This window comes from Prionailurus viverrinus, chromosome D1 (genome assembly GCF_022837055.1).
Source record: "Prionailurus viverrinus isolate Anna chromosome D1, UM_Priviv_1.0, whole genome shotgun sequence".
NCBI classification, from domain to species: domain Eukaryota; kingdom Metazoa; phylum Chordata; class Mammalia; order Carnivora; family Felidae; genus Prionailurus; species Prionailurus viverrinus.
This window is the reverse complement of record NC_062570.1, coordinates 59,561,801-59,577,615: the sequence shown is the minus strand read 5'-3', so window position 1 is coordinate 59,577,615 and position 15,815 is coordinate 59,561,801. Positions and strand designations below refer to the sequence as shown.

The 15,815-nt window shown below is 43.6% G+C and overlaps 1 protein-coding gene and 1 pseudogene across 2 annotated transcripts in view; one reads left to right on the top strand and one right to left on the bottom strand.

Annotated features, from left to right (window-relative positions):
- CLPB (caseinolytic mitochondrial matrix peptidase chaperone subunit B) overlaps positions 1 to 15,815 on the bottom strand; it is a 143,034-nt gene that overhangs the window by 98,638 nt on the left and 28,581 nt on the right. For both annotated transcript variants that reach the window (XM_047878206.1, XM_047878207.1), the window contains exon 3: positions 14,265 to 14,351. In XM_047878206.1, the coding sequence (XP_047734162.1) occupies positions 14,265 to 14,351 (87 nt within the window). The remainder of the gene's footprint in view (positions 1 to 14,264; positions 14,352 to 15,815) is intronic.
- LOC125176562 (60S ribosomal protein L35a-like) lies at positions 3,747 to 4,079 on the top strand (annotated as a pseudogene).

Here is a 15,815-nt window from a genome sequence, read left to right as displayed (position 1 = left end):
TTCTATTAATCATTAACTGAACTTAACCACTTGTTCCAAAAGTTTATTCCTTTAGGAAGTCTCTCAACTGCAGAACTTCTAATTCCTATGATGATCTGGTAGATCTTGGGGACTAATGGGTTAAGGACCCAGAGAAAACAATGAATTCTCTGAAGTACACCAAAGACCGTCAAATGTGCCACGACTTCTGCTGGGAGTGCCCCCCCTCTCCTTCAACTGGTTAGTGCTCATCACTTTCAGGGCTCTTCAGTGATAAGGTCACCAATTCACTGAGTCTTGTCTGACCTCCAGCCTGGATCCATGCCCTTCTTATTTGTCTACAGACTGCAACAGCCACACCCACGGGTAGGTGACCCTGATCATATTGTACCATGATTGCCTATTTACTCGTATTTACCTTTCCTGCTAGACCATGAGGCATGGAGACCATGTCTCCACCTTCCTTCCCAGCTCCTTGCCCAGTGCCTGGGTCAAAGTGGTCAGTAGATGCTTTCTGAATAAGTGCATGAATAAATGATGAATAAATAAAATTATTATTTTCTCCATAAGTTTATTTATTTTGAGAGAGAGAGAAAACAAGCTGAGGAGGGGCAGAGAGAAAGGGGGACAGAGGATCTGAAGCAGGCTCTGTGCTGACAGCAGAGAGCCTGATACAAGGCTGGAACTCACGAACTAGAAGATCATGACCTGAGCTGAAGTTGGATGCTTAACCTACTGAGCCACCCAGGCACTCCAATCATTATTTTATTTGATGGGAAATGGAGAATGGTAGATGGCAACTGTCTCAGCCCTGCCTAGCCATCTCCTATCTGAGGTTCCAAACTAGGCCACAGGTGGTTTAGCTGTGGAAAACCTTCATCTTCCTCTCCTGAGCATGAGGCCTTTCCTGCCTTCCACCAGGCAGTTCCCAGACAAAGGTGAGGAAATGAATAGGAGAGTGGTCCCTAACTGGAAGCTCCTGGGACTCATGAAACTCCCTTTGGAACCACAGCCCCCAAGAGGCACATTTTAATTTGCTGATCAGATTATAATTAGATTAGAGGTGGGAGCTCATGTAGGAAGGTTGGCTCACACCGACCTTGATGAGCTCCTGGTTTCAGGACAGTGGGGTGTCACAATGCATGGAAGATAGTTACATCGATCGATGTTAAGGCTTTCTGCTCTCAGTGGCCGGAGGGGCTTTGGGTTGCCACATTGTTTAGGAAAAAGCAAGGAAACCTGTGGTGTGGACCGAGGCCTATGCTGGGCAGGCACGTGTCAAAGACAGCTGGTGAGCAGCTGGAGTTGGTGAAGCAAGAAGGGCAGTGATCCCAGCTCCAGGTCGTCCCCACACAATGTTGAGCTTCAGGAGAAGCTCCTCCAACTCCTCCTCCCCTCTACCCGCCCCCCTACATCCAAAGCATAGGGTCACTGTGATGAGTGTCACGGGTCCCAAGGAGAAGACAAAGAGTTGACCTATTCTCAACCCAGTGCACACCTCGATGAAGGGAGGAAGCAAAGAGGTCAGAGTTCAGGAGGTTTGCTGGGAAGTCAAATGAGCTGTGGCTCATTCAGCCTACTGGCTGGTCTATGAGCTGGTCAGGAAAGCAGGGTGGCCTGACCAAAGGCACCGGCATGTGTTAAATCTAAAGGTCCTTTGGCATGGGGGCATGAAATGGGAGTGGAGAGGGTGAGGAAAGCAGTTTTCTTTTTAAAGGAGGTTCCTTAGGCCAAAGCATAAGAGACTCTTAAAAACTGAGAACAAACTGAGGGTTCATGGGGGGTGGGAGGGAGGGGAGGATAGGCGATGGGTATTGAAGAGGGCATCTTTTGGGATGAGCACTGGGTGTTGTATGGAAACCAATTTGACAATAAATTTCATATATTAAAAAAATAAATTAATTAAAAAAATGAAAAGTTAAAAAAATAGTAATAATAAAGCAGGTTCCTTAGGAAACAAACTAAGGATCAGGTAGGAGGCAAAGTACCTGTATAGAAAATGTGCCCCAATTTTCTCAAAAGAGGATAATAATCTTTTGTTTACTTCCCTCAAAAGGTAAAAGTTAATAATCATAGTAACAGCAGCCATAGTGTGATAAGCACTTTACATTCACTATTTCAGCTCCATATAACCACTTGCAATGAGGTACTAGTCCCATTTTATAAGTGAATAAACTGAGGCTCAGCAAAATAATGTGAATTGCCAAAGTATACACATTAATGAAGCATAGGAACCAAGATTCAAATCTAGGTCTGTGTAAGGCCAAACCTAGTACATATTTCACTAAACTACACTGGTTCTCACTCATCCAACTATCCATCCATTAGTGTGCCTTACTATCCCATAATTACTGAGCCCCTACTGTGTACCAGGGACAGTGACATTTTCAGATGGTATAGTAAAGCAGGTCATAGCAGCCAGCTGGGTTAAAAGGGAGTCTCATTCAGATGGACAGGGTCAAAATCAGTGGTGAGATCATTTGGGGCAAGGCTCAAGGAAGACATGGCACATTAAGGAGAGGGGCAAGGAATCAAGACCACCATCACAGGGTTTCCAACACAATCTCGATTTCACATCCTTAGCCTAGTTTCAAATGTAATTCCCTATCTTTCATGTCTTTCAATCTGTGCTCTATAATATATGGTTGTCAAACCTATGGGCTAATGTGGTCAAGCTCTGATGGTAGGGATTTCACCACAGTATGGGCCTGATTAGGCTCTCTCTAGGCAAATGACTATAAGAGCACGCTGGGGCTGGTATTCTTCTTCAACTCTGGATGAAAATAACAACAAGAAAACAAAAAATATTAATAACACAAGCAGGTATCTATGCACTAAATAGTCTTATGTGCATCTTATGTGGAGATTAAATCTTCACAATCACCATTGCTGAGGTAGGTGCTATTATTATTCGCATTTTGCCGACGCGAAAACAGAGCTAGTTAAGAGATACAGCTAGGTTTCAAACTCAGGCAGTCTCCTTCCAGAGCTCTTGTTCCTCACCACTGTCACACATAACTGGACTGTGTACTCCCCAAAGCAGGGACTGTGCTTGACCATCTGTTTCTCACACATAAGACCCAGTACAGACCAGTAAATATTTGTTGAATCAATTCACTTCTGGGGCCTTAACACTGCACTGCTGATACACACACTGAGTTTTTAGTCAGCTCCTGGGCTTTATTTGCTAGTATTGCTAAGTTGGGACTTCCTCACCCTGCATTTTATGGTTGTTTTTTGGTTTTTTAATTGTAGACTTAAACACTCATCCCTATTAATGTTTATCACCACAGATTTAACCATTGTTCTAACCCACTGAGTTCTTTTTTCATGTCCACAATTCTTTCACCTAACATATTAGCTCTCTCTCTAAGCTTCATTTAATCTGCCAATTGGGTTGGCATTTATCCATAGTCTCAGTAGAATCACTGATGTAACTACTGAAAAGGACGAGGCCCTGTGGCTCACCACTTGAGTCTGCTCTCCAGTCTCCAATCATATATACACAACATATGAAATAGGTCATTCACCATTTATTAGTCTGTCTGAACTATTCTCCACATCATACTTTATTCATGCGAAATGTCATGAGAGACAAATACCTTGCTGAAACCCACACACACCTACTATACTGCTTGTATACTCCTGACCCACTAGCCTGCAGCCTTATTTAAATAAGCAGCTCACCTCTTTCCACCATCTTGGACCCTTGGACCCTGTGGAGGCCTCTTAAAACAACAGGGAACAGGACTCTTAAAACAACAAATATGTCTGTTAGGCTGTGGTCCAAGGCCATTTTTGTTGGCTATAAGTGAGGTCTTTGGAACCAGAGGGAGCACACAGCTCTTCTTAAAACTGAAGATGTTTATGCTCTAGATAAAACTGAATTCTATCTAGGCAAGAGATATGCGTATATGTACAAAACAAAGAACAACACAGTGACTCCTGATGGCAAACCGAACAAAACCAGAGCAATCTGGAGAAAAGTAACTTGTGCTTGTGGAACCACTGGCATGGTTCATGCCAAATTCTGAAGCAATCTTCCTGCTAAAGCCTCTGGCCACAGAATCTGTGTGATGTTGTACCCCTCAAGGATTTAAACTTAATGAAAAGTAAATAAAGGTATAGTTTGTTCTCTTAGCTAGAAAGAAAGAAAGAAAGAAAGAAAGAAAGAAAGAAAGAAAGAAAGAGCCCATGGCAGAGAGTGGATCTGATGTCTTTAAAGAAAAGATGTGGGAGTGAACCATATCACAGTCCTTAGAAGTTGAACATCCTTCCCAATGTATCCTTCCCCATGACCAGGATGAGCACTGGATGCTCTCCTTGTTGGTCCCAACTGAAACTCTCCAGGAGATCACTAAACACAGAACTCCTGAACAAGATATAGTGTTGGAGAAGGGGGGTTATCCTGAGATTGTTATGTTAGGCAAATGAGCTGGCACTGCTTTCCAGGGACCACTGTCTTGGGTTGCCTGAGGTCAAGGCATGCATCTGCCAAACTAGAATCGGTGCATGCTGGAATTGGAATATCATTACTATGAAACAGGATTATCTTGAGCAATGATTCCAAATGGGATTAGAAATGACTCTGTTACTCAGACATAATCGGCCACAGCAGCAGCAGTGGGAGAAACATCAAACTCGGCACACTTTTCTGGGGACATGATGCTGGCATTCCGGGCACCTGGCCAGCATTCTCACCCACCCTTTCTTGCTGGGAAATACTGAGCACTGTCCAGCATCGGGCAGGTGGCCACCTGGGACAAGAGCCAGTCCCATATCAAAGTGTCCTGCTCTGGGGTCTCATGTTCTAGGCCCAGCTTCTAGGATGAAAAGGAGTGGAAAAAGAATCTCCAAAGCCCTACTACTTCTGAGTCACCTAAAGGTATTGATGAGAGACAAGTAATACCCTACATTCAAAGACAGGCTTACCTGTAGACCATTCGCTAATTTCCTCCTGGAGTGACCAATAATCAACAACAAGAATAATAATTAAGGCACCACTACTACCATTAACCAAAGTAACAAACCCTTATCAAGTGCTTACAGTATGGTAGGCATTGTTCTAACACTACATATACTTACATATTTAAACCTCAAAACAGCGTTTTGTGGTAGATCTAATTATTATCCCCATTTTATAGTAGATGTGAAGAAACAATCACAGATAAGTGAAAGAACTTGCCGAGGTACATAACTAGTAAGAGAAAGAATGTGGTTGAACCCAGATAATCCAGCTCTAGAGCTACAGCTGTACCAATGCTAGGCTACCAAAGACTGAGAGGATCATGGCCTGTGTTGGATAAGGCCTTTCCTTCACATTCTCTGGTCTCTAGCCTCTGCTAGATCCTCCAACAAGATCTGGCACAGTCCTACTTTCTCACCTTTGTGAACCTATGCTCACTACAGTCCTTCTCTCAGAAATGCTGTCTTTCTAGCCCCCACCTCTATCAATCAAAATCCTGTCCAACTTTCAAGGCCCACCTCGTATGAAAGGCTTCCCTTAATGATGTTGCCTCTACATGGCGTGATCTACACCTAGCACTATAGGTGATCTTCTCTGAGGCACTGACCACATTCTGCCTCATTCTACAGTTAAAGTGGGACTTGTTTATCCCTTTACTGCCAGATTTTTAAGATTTTTTTATTTTTATTTTTTAATTTTTCTTTTTTTTTCAACGTTTATTTATTTTTGGGACAGAGAGAGACAGAGCATGAACGGGGGAGGGGCAGAGAGAGAGGGAGACACAGAATCGGAAACAGGCTCCAGGCTCTGAGCCATCAGCCCAGAGCCCAACGCAGGGCTCGAACTCACGGACCGCGAGATCGTGACCTGGCTGAAGTCGGACGCTTAACCGACTGCGCCACCCAGGCGCCCCAAGATTTTTTTATTTTTAAGTAATCTCTCTACCCAACATGGGCCTTGAACTTACAACCCCAAGATCAAGAGTTGCATGCTCTACTGATTAAGTCAGTCAGGCACCCCCCAATTGTCACTTTTTGAGAAATGGAGAATGTTTTGTCTGCTTTTAGACTTCTCATAATCATCCAGCACATCATCAAGAAACCCTAATTGAGCTGACTTCACTCTAGTCCCAGCACCCCTTAGGCCAACCCATAGCCTTGCTCCCCACCATCTCCCTCCACAGGCAGCATACTCCAGTGGAAAAAATGAGAATCTGTGGCTCAAAGACACCTGGCTTCAAATCCTGGTTCCCTCTTTCACTTATTAGACAACCCTGGGTATCCCTGAGCTTCACTTTCCCCATCTGCAAAATTGGGATAATAATCCTTCCCTATTAGGATTGCAGTGAGGATTAGAGACAACCTGAGAAGTGCCTGACATAGGCTTGGCATACAGAAGGCACTCAATCACAACCATAGCCGTGATCACCACTACAGTCAGAAGATCAGCCAGCACAGCACAGGCAATAAGCAGCCAGGCCAAGAACAGGATGGGGACCCTGGGAAGAGGCTGCAGAACTCTGAGGCAGGATAGACCTCTACATGGTTGGGCCCCCGAAGGACCTGCACTGAAGCACAGGTGCAAGGGTGCTCTACCAGCACTGCCTCTGGCCAGCCAACAAGGAAGGAGAGCCACTCAGGGAAGCTGCCCCTGGTCCAGCTCCAGGAGCAGCATCACTCTAAGAACACCTGTGCAGTGACTGACCCCATAAAGAAAGGTCTGCACAGCCAGGAATCTCAATTGAGCTACTGGTTTCTTAAAGACAGGTTTTAATGCCCACCCACCATCTCAGTAAGGTGGAGGGAAAATAAGCAAATGCTAAAAATAAATGACTGCTATGAGAGGAAATTAAATGGTCTTCAGCCAAGGATGGCGGCATTTTAAAATTAACAAAGCCCAGGTACCACATCCAGGAAGGCCTTGGCAAATGCGTGTTATCCACTCATTAGATCAGCTCCTCAGGGACCCCGGCCAAGCAGGGAAGGCAGTGCCGGGAAGCAGTCCTTCCGATGCTTATGAAATGCACTCCAGGAGAAAAAGCAGAGGAGGGAGGGAGACTCTTGTGGGGAATTTCAAACAGTTTTTCTGGAGCTCTGCTTCATAACCTCACCTTCTCTGAGGCAGGGGCTTTCAGAGTAACCATCAAGCCCAAGTGGACTTATCTGAATCTCCCCCCCACCATCCCACTCTTGGTTCCTGAGGCACAACAGCCACACTATCTAGGTGGTCTCACTGCCTGGCAGTCCAGGGACAAGGAGTCTGAGGATCATGTGGGATGGAAGACAAGCTCCCAGTCCTGTATCCTGTACTTTTTTCTTACTATGAAGAATCATAGGATACTTTGTGAATTTACATAAGCTCCCTGTGTATCGCTTGTAAATGAATTTGTCGTTGTTCATCAGGAATTACACTTTATGACATCACAAATCATGTGAAGTCACAAACCTTTATTCTCTAGTAACAATTAGAGTATACACATGAAATACCATCAACAAGAGGAAATCTAAACATTCCAGGTGACCAGGAACTATACGAATTCATTTTGACATGACAAACAAATTCTCAGTGTGCCACCAGTCACAATTAATAATGAAAATTAGACAGGGATGATGGCTTTTTAAAAAATTTTTTTAAATGTTTATTCACCTTTGAGAGAGAGAGAGAGAGAGAGAGAGAGAGAGACAGAGTGTGAGTGGGCGAGGGGCAGAGAGAGAGGGAGACACAGAATCCGAAGCAGGCTCCAGGCTCCGAGCTGTCAGCACAAAGCCCGATGCACAGCTTGAACCCACGAACTGTGAGACCATGACCTAAGCCAAAGTCAGATGCTCAGCCAACCAAACCACTCAGGTGCCCTGGGATGATGACTTTTTTAAAAAGTTTTTTTTAAGTCAATTTACTGAAGTATCATTTACTCACAGTAAAATTCACCCTTTTAAGATGTACAATTTGATGGGTTTTGATTGTTCAATCCAGATTTAGAATATTTCCATCACCCAAAAGTTCCTTTGAGCCCTTCCTCCTACTCCTAAACCCTAGCAGCCACTAACCTGATTTCTGTCCCTACAGTACTGCCTTTTCCAGATCATCCTATAAATGGAATTATATCATAGCTAGTTTTTTGTGTCTGGCTTTAGCTTAGCATAAGGCTTTTAATATTTGTCCCTGTTATTGCACGTGTAATTTTTTTTTTTTTTAACTGCAGAATAGTGGTCCGCTGTATGGATGTACCATAATTTGTCCATTCACCAGTTGATAGACATTTGGATGATTTCCAGTTTGGGGCAATTATGAATAAACTACTATCAATGTCTTTTTGAAGATTTTTGTTTTTGTTTTTAATCTTTTTAAATGTTTATTTAAACATATTTAAAACATATTTACAGAGGAGGGGCAGAGAGAGGGAGACAGAAGATCTGAAGCAGGCTCCACACTGACAGCGCAGAGCTCAATGCGGGGCTCAAACTCACTAACTGCAAGATCATGAACTGAGCCAAAGTCGGATGCTTACCTGACTGAGCCACCCAGACGCCCCCAAGATTCATGTTTCTATATCTCATGGACAAAGTTGGTATAAGAGTTGGTTTTGCTGGGCTAGATGGTAATATATGTTTTGCCTTTATGAGAGACTGCCAAAGTGGTTTATAGCATAATGCATTCCTATCAGCAATGATGGCAGTTGTTCTGCATCCTTGTCAGCACTTGGTACCGTCAGGTTTTCTAAAGTTTAGCCATTCTAGCAGGTATACAGCGGATTCTCCTTGTGATTTTAACTCACATTTCCCTAAATGACGAATGCTGAGTATCTTTTCATGTGCTTATTTGCCATCCATCTCTTCTTTGGCTAATGTCTGCTCACATCTTTTCCCCATTTTTTAAAAATTGGGTTGTCTTTTTACTGTTGATTTGTAACACTTCTTTGTATCTTCTGGACACTATTTCTTTTATCAGACATGTGTTTTAAGTCATTAAAAACTATAAGGATCTAAATCATACCGTACTTCCATCACACCGCTATCCCTTGCATGTAAACACTGATGAAGTAAACAGGACAGACTTATACCTTCATTTTACAAATACTTTAGTGACACTGGACAGAGGGCCAAGCAGTAGTTGGTAACTGCTAAAACTCAGGAGACTATTTTTACCTCCACAATAAGCACCTAACCAACACTAGGCTTTAAGGAAAGCTACATCTGGAGAAATGACTCTTCTATAAACAGCTTTTGGCCCCCCAGGCTCTGCACCTCCTAAAGCCCTGTTCTGGTCCACCAGGCTCCTGGAATGGTCAACAGTCGTCACACTCCACTGCTGGCCATTGTCCACTGGGAAAGGTAGGAGGCTCCCAATCCATCCTTCAGTGAAAGAGCAAACAGTGGGGCCTGTGGCTGCTTGGACATCAAAGTTGAGCAAACAGGCCGGGCAGGCCCTGCCTCTCCGCCTACACATCCTGCAAACGCCATGTGAAGGAGCTTCCCTGAGGGGGTCATGACTTTCAGCTTGTCATAGCACACATCAAAGTTCGCACCACACACGAACTGGGTACATGGGTTCGAATCAAGTCGCCCAAGAGCGGATACTCAGCCATTGTATCCAGTTTTAATCCTGTGTTTTCCCAAGTAATTAAGCCTTCTTGCTTATGAACTTGTGACTAAGTAAAGCATCACTGAGAGGTTGTAACATCAAAGTGCCTTCCACCGTCTGTCCATGTTTGGTAAAATTGGATTTCTTTCCCTTCTTAAAGAAAAACTAATTGAATTTAGCTGAAGGCTGGGTATATTTGCACGAGCTGGTGAAGGCTATGCTAAGTCACAGTGATCATCCTGGGACCCTGTGGCTTAGCCTTTAGTTGGGTTGGGTCAAAGTGCAACACAGAATGAGGCACCCAGACTCAGGCTAAACAAGTGCCTGTGGCATGAGGCTTATGAAGGTCTCATTGTGGAAAAGGGGTCAGCCCCCAGCGACTGCTCCTCAAGTCGCTAGTACACCCAAGCTGTTACTAGGGCTGGCAAAAGGATCATCCTAGTAGAATGTTGGTAAATCTTTGGCAGAACGGCTACTGAAAACAAAGGCCATCACATTACTTGCATCCTTGATGTCAGCAGTCCAAGTAAGCTTCTTAAGGCAAAGGCTGTGATGCTTATTATCTGAATCCCCTCACAGCCTAGCACATCAGCACCAGACACAGTATAGTTTTTTAAAATGTTTGCTGGATACATAAAATGATAGTATAAAGGGGTGCCAGAACAAAGTTCCTCCTTCCTGATGAACCAAACTCTCTGTATCCCTTTTTTGCCTTGTTCGTCAGGAAACTTCAATCCAAATTAACACTTAATTCCACTAATTACCTGATTTGCACTGAGTACAGCATCGTCCCATTTATATAAAATTACACACACACACACACACACACACACACACACACAGATCAATCTCTAGACAGAGGGAATTTAGTTGACTGCTACTTTCTTCTCCATATTATTTTTATAAAAACAATAAACCTATTTTCAGAAAAGAAAATCTCTCGTTCAATCCTGATACAATTATCTTTCCTTTTACCAATATGATTTCTGATCCAGTTTTAACTCTCCCGTGTACATTTATATTTGTATTTTAATTTGAGTCACTGCAAACCCTTTTGGAAATTAAAGGTGAGAATAAATTATAAATTAAGTTCCCATACATACTTCAAAAATTTTTTTCTACAGTACTGTATTTTCTATTCAAAATTAAATAAGATAGTACTATCTTTACTATTCAAAATTAAGTTAAAAGACAAATACATACATAAATAACAGTTCACAAGATGTTAATCTCCTTATGGATAGACACTATTGTGCTCTATCCCGAAGGATGTAAGGCATGAAGCAGGCACTCACTAACGGCAGTTGAGGTGAAATGATCAGATGGTCTTAGGACCTCTCTCCCTTGAGCTTGCAAGCTGCCAACATCTAAAGGAGGTGAAGGTTCTCTGCTCTCAGCTTTGAATCAAAACGTGCAGTTCCTCTACCCTCCTTTCATCCAAATCCAATTGAAAGGTGGTGGTATTTCAGGCCTGATTCCAGAAGGGCTTGGTGATTGATGAAATGAGGATCAGCACACTTCTAATCAGGAGAAACTTACTGGCAGACTGTGCTGGCATAAACATGATCATCTCTCAAGACCACCCCCTACGGCACTTTACCAATGAGGCCTACTCATTCTGACCAAGGTACTCCTGGCATTCCTTTATATCAGGTTCTATTTTTCCTTTCTCTCTCTCTCTTTTTTTTTTTTTTCTTTAAGTTTTAATTTTAGAGAGAGGGCAAGTGGGGGAGAGGGGCAGAGGGAGAAAGAGAGAATCCCATGCAGGCTCCATACTCAGCATGGAGCCTGATGCAGGGCTAGATCCCAATACCCTGGGATCATGACCTGCACTGAAAACAAGAGTCAGACTCAACCAACTGAGCCACATAGGTGCTCCTATTTTTCCTTTCCTTTTCTTTTCACATTTATTCATTTTTGAGAGAGAGAGAGAGAGAGAGAGACAGAGCACAAGCAGGGGAGGGGCAGAGAGAGAGGGAGACACAGAATCCGAAGCAGTCTCCAGGCTCCGAGCTATCAGCACAGAGCCCAATGCGGGGCTCGAACCCACAAACCTTGAGATCATGACCTGAGCTTAAGTCAGACGCTCAACTGACTGAGCCACCCAGGCACCCCAATTTTTCCTTTTCTATAGCACTTCTTACCTTCTAATAAGGTATGTAGTTTACTTATGTATTATATTTATTATTTATTGTCTGTTTCTGCCTCTCTCTACGCAGGGACCACTAGTATAGAAATATGCTCTGTGGGAAAAAAAAAAAAAAAGAAAGAAATATGCTCTGTGAGGACAGGAATCTTTGTCAAGAACAGTGACTGGCAAACAGTAGGTACCAAATATATATATATATATATATATATATGTATATATATGATATGTATCATATATATGTATACGTATATGTGTGTGTATATATATATATATATATATGATATGAATAAATTAACCTAAGTTTGCTATTTGCAATAAAAATCTGTCCCTGGGCCCTGGAAGGAAGAGGAGGGCACAAAATGGATGTTTAAAACACCAATAATTAGTCCTAGGAACCAAAACAAGTAAATACTAGCCAACACTCTCACTTCGCTCAACAAGCAACGCTGATTTGCTAATGGCCCTGGATAAAGACAGGACAATCAGTTAAGCCAACAACTCATTAGATTTATAGAGAAATGTCCCCAAAGCACATCTACCAGCTATCTGCTCACTGATTGACAGTACTCTTAAGTATAGTGTTATTTCCTATTCTGTCTCAGCGCTGAAAATACTATGTAAAGAAGGGCACACACTCCCTTCTCTTTTCTCCACCACCTGCTATCTCTTGTGAATGGAGACACTTGCAAGCTGGGAAAGAAAACTGGTGGGTGGGGTGGAGGTAGTGGTGGGTGGAGCATCACTGGTAGAATAAACACATGTGTTTATGTGTAGAGACATCTAATATGGGCAACAGAGAATAACAACTCACCATTTGTAACAGGTAGCACAAACACTATCTCACTGGGTTCTCACAAAAATATAGCAAGAATCTACCCAGCTCACAGAGTCAGTCCTCTCCTAACCTCTGCTTTGATAATTTCCTGTCCACATGGCTCTGACATCATTGATTACACTACACTCTGTCTCTCTACCTGCCATTCTTTTTCACATTGGACCTTGAGCTCCCAAGGTCTCTGGTTCTCCAATAATGAGCACAGAGTCTGGCTCAGAGTAGACGTTTACCAAATGTTTGTAAAAATAAATGATTTCAGATGAAGAAATAGAGTGCCCACAGAATTCTTAAATTCAACGAAGGGTCAGAACCAGGATTGGATTCCAGAACTCTCAACTGCAAAGCCTATTTACATCAAGTTTTCTTTTTTCTTTTTTCTTTTTGTCTTTTTTTAATGTTTATTTTTGAGACAGACAGACAAAGACACAGTGCGAGTGGGGGAGGGACAGAGAGAGAGGGAGACAAAGAATCGGAAGCAGGCTCCAGGCTCTGACCTGTCAGCACAGAGCCTGACACGGGGCTCCAACTCACGTGCCATGACATCATGACCTGAGCCAAAGTCGGATGCTCAACTGACTGAGCCACCCAGGCGCCCCACACCAAGTTTTCTTTTAAGGGCTTGGAGCTTAAGTGGCAAATAAGGAAATGGAATTCTGAGAAACAAGTTCAGGACAGAGGAGCAGAGAGGGGAGACCTATCTCACGTATAGCTAAGTCTCTCAGCCAGTCTGAAGCACTGCCATCTTTATATTAGAAAACCCGTTTTGTTGGTTTCCACCACATTTATGATCCTTCCAAAGGAGGCCAGTACTGGCAGACAAAAGCCTTAATGATCTGCTTAAAGGAAAAATTAAAACTGGTAACTCAAACTATCAATTTCAGTGGCTGCTACTTAAGTGCCCAGTCTACTTTTTTTGAAAGCATTTCTTTTTGCTCCTTTTTAATCAATTCTCTTGCATAACTACAGCTAGAGACTGGGATGGAAAGGCAGTATGCAGCACTAGCCCAGGATCTGGCAGCAATGAGGTACAGTAAAACACACAAACTTTGTAGGCAGCCAGACCAGGCTCTAACTCATCTGTGTGATCTCAGACAAATCACCTTATCTCTTTGGGCTTCAGTTTTCTCAGCTACAAAATGAGAAATCCATCCATCCACCACCTACCTACCTACCTACCTACCTACCTACCTACCTACCTATCTTGTGTCAGGTGTGAGAACTGAAGTAATTCTCTACACACAGGGGACTATTTCAGTCTTTACAAAACAGCTATCCCTTGAGGAAACGGGGGAGCGGGCAGGAAAAGAACACAGCCTCCCATGGGAGGGAGAATGCCCCCAGCCTTCCCTAGTTTCCATCAGAACCTCCAAAGAAACAGCCTAGCGGGGCCCTTACTGTGACTACAGATTCCTCACATGGACAGATGGTGGAATAAGAAAACATGGAGGTAACTCAAATGTGTACTTTCAACCACTTAACACACTTCCAAACATTTTGTGACTTCAACAATGCAAATGACATGCCTAATGTCACAAAGCCAATGAAAGATGGAGCTAGGATCCAGAGTTATATTCTTCCCTCTCCACATCTTCTATACTTTCCACTGCACAAGGTGTAGACCTGACCTTCTCCTTAGTCCACCACCCTGCCTCTGGAGAAAACATCAGGGAGACAAGCAAGGGTGGGAGAGGGTTCTGGAATGTGGTCTGCAGGGATCTGGCTAAGGGAGCCCTGTGTGGAAGGAGATCTCTCACCTGTCGTTTCGGCTGATGGCTGCCACCATGAGTGCTGTCCACCCAAGTCTGTGCCTTGCATTGACATCTGCACCTTCTGACAAGAGCCTAGAAAGAGAGAAATATTTTCAGTGTATGGCATATCATGGACGTAAGAGTGGAAGAAATGAGACAGACAGTCAACAAATAGGGAGGCTACATGAATCTGGAAACAGAGGCCTTTGAGAACTAAGTACCCACTCTAGCTCCTCTGGCCAGTCTCCCCCCCTTCCCCAATTATCCCCTATCCCTCTCCTTCTTCCCTTACTCAGTCTGACCCCTGCTGTTATCCTTCCAGCCTTCTGAGGAAAGAATGTGCCTTCTCTATCTTAATACCCTGACACTCCCACTACCTTGGTCCAGAATGCTCTCTCCCTGATTCTTTGCCTATTCTAATCCTACTTCCATGGTATGGAATACAATCCTGGCTTAAGAGCTCCCCTGAGAAGGCTTCCTTAGCTCATCCAATCCACAGATCTGTTTTCCATCCTTAGATTTTCCCCATGCTTAGCACTGAATGCCCAATGACACTGCTTATCTAGGTAATTCCCAGTGTGCAAAAGGATCACACTCAAGTTTCTCTGTATGGTGGTTATTTGGAAATTCAAAATCTCAAACCCAAGGAAACATGGAAAGAATGCTAGAAATGCTAGATTGGGGTGCCTGAGTAGCTCAGTAGGTTAAGCTTCCAACTTTGACTCAGGACATGACCTCGCAGCTCATGAGTTTGAGCCCTGCGGCAGCTCTGTGCTAGCTAACAGCTCAGAGTCTGAAGCCTCCTTCAGATTCTGTCTCTCCCTCTCTCTCTCTCTGCCCCTCCCCCAATTGTGCTCTGTCTTTCTGTCTCTCTCTCTCAAAAATAGATACATATTACCCAAAAAAAGAAAGAAATGCTACATTATGTTTCTAGGAGAGTCCACACAAGCCTGACTCTCTATGCCAGTGCCTAACACATAGTAAGAGCTCAATAGTTGCTGGATAAATTAACAAACACAGTTTTATATATATCACTAAAATCCTGAATTCCGGGTCCTGGGAACAGGGGGTTCTACAATGTGGGGGTGGATAGAGAGAAGGGGAGTAAACAGAATGAACCTCTTACTGGACACCTACTATAAGCAGGAACTGCCTTCAGAACTTGACACACCTGCTCTCATTTGCTCTTCATAGACGCTTAAGGAACTGACGCTAACCTCCTCTTCTCATGGATGAGGTAACAGGCTCAGTGAGGTGAAATGACTCACTGAAGGTCACAAAGCTAGCTAAGGAGTGATCAGTGACTGAAGTTCAGGCTGATAAAGGCTCTAGAACTGGAACCCTTCTCGCCTCACCACCCTTCCTCCAAACTGAACCTGACGCCATGGCACATGGAAGACAAGATACTCAACTGATTTTAGCAATCACCATACGTGCCTGGTCCTGTGCTAGATTCTGGGATGGGGGGGGGGGGGTGAGAAGACACAGGTGTACCCTAGAGAGCAAATGACATAGTTGTGGAAGGAAGACTCAGGACAGCAGGAAATCAAAGCCTGC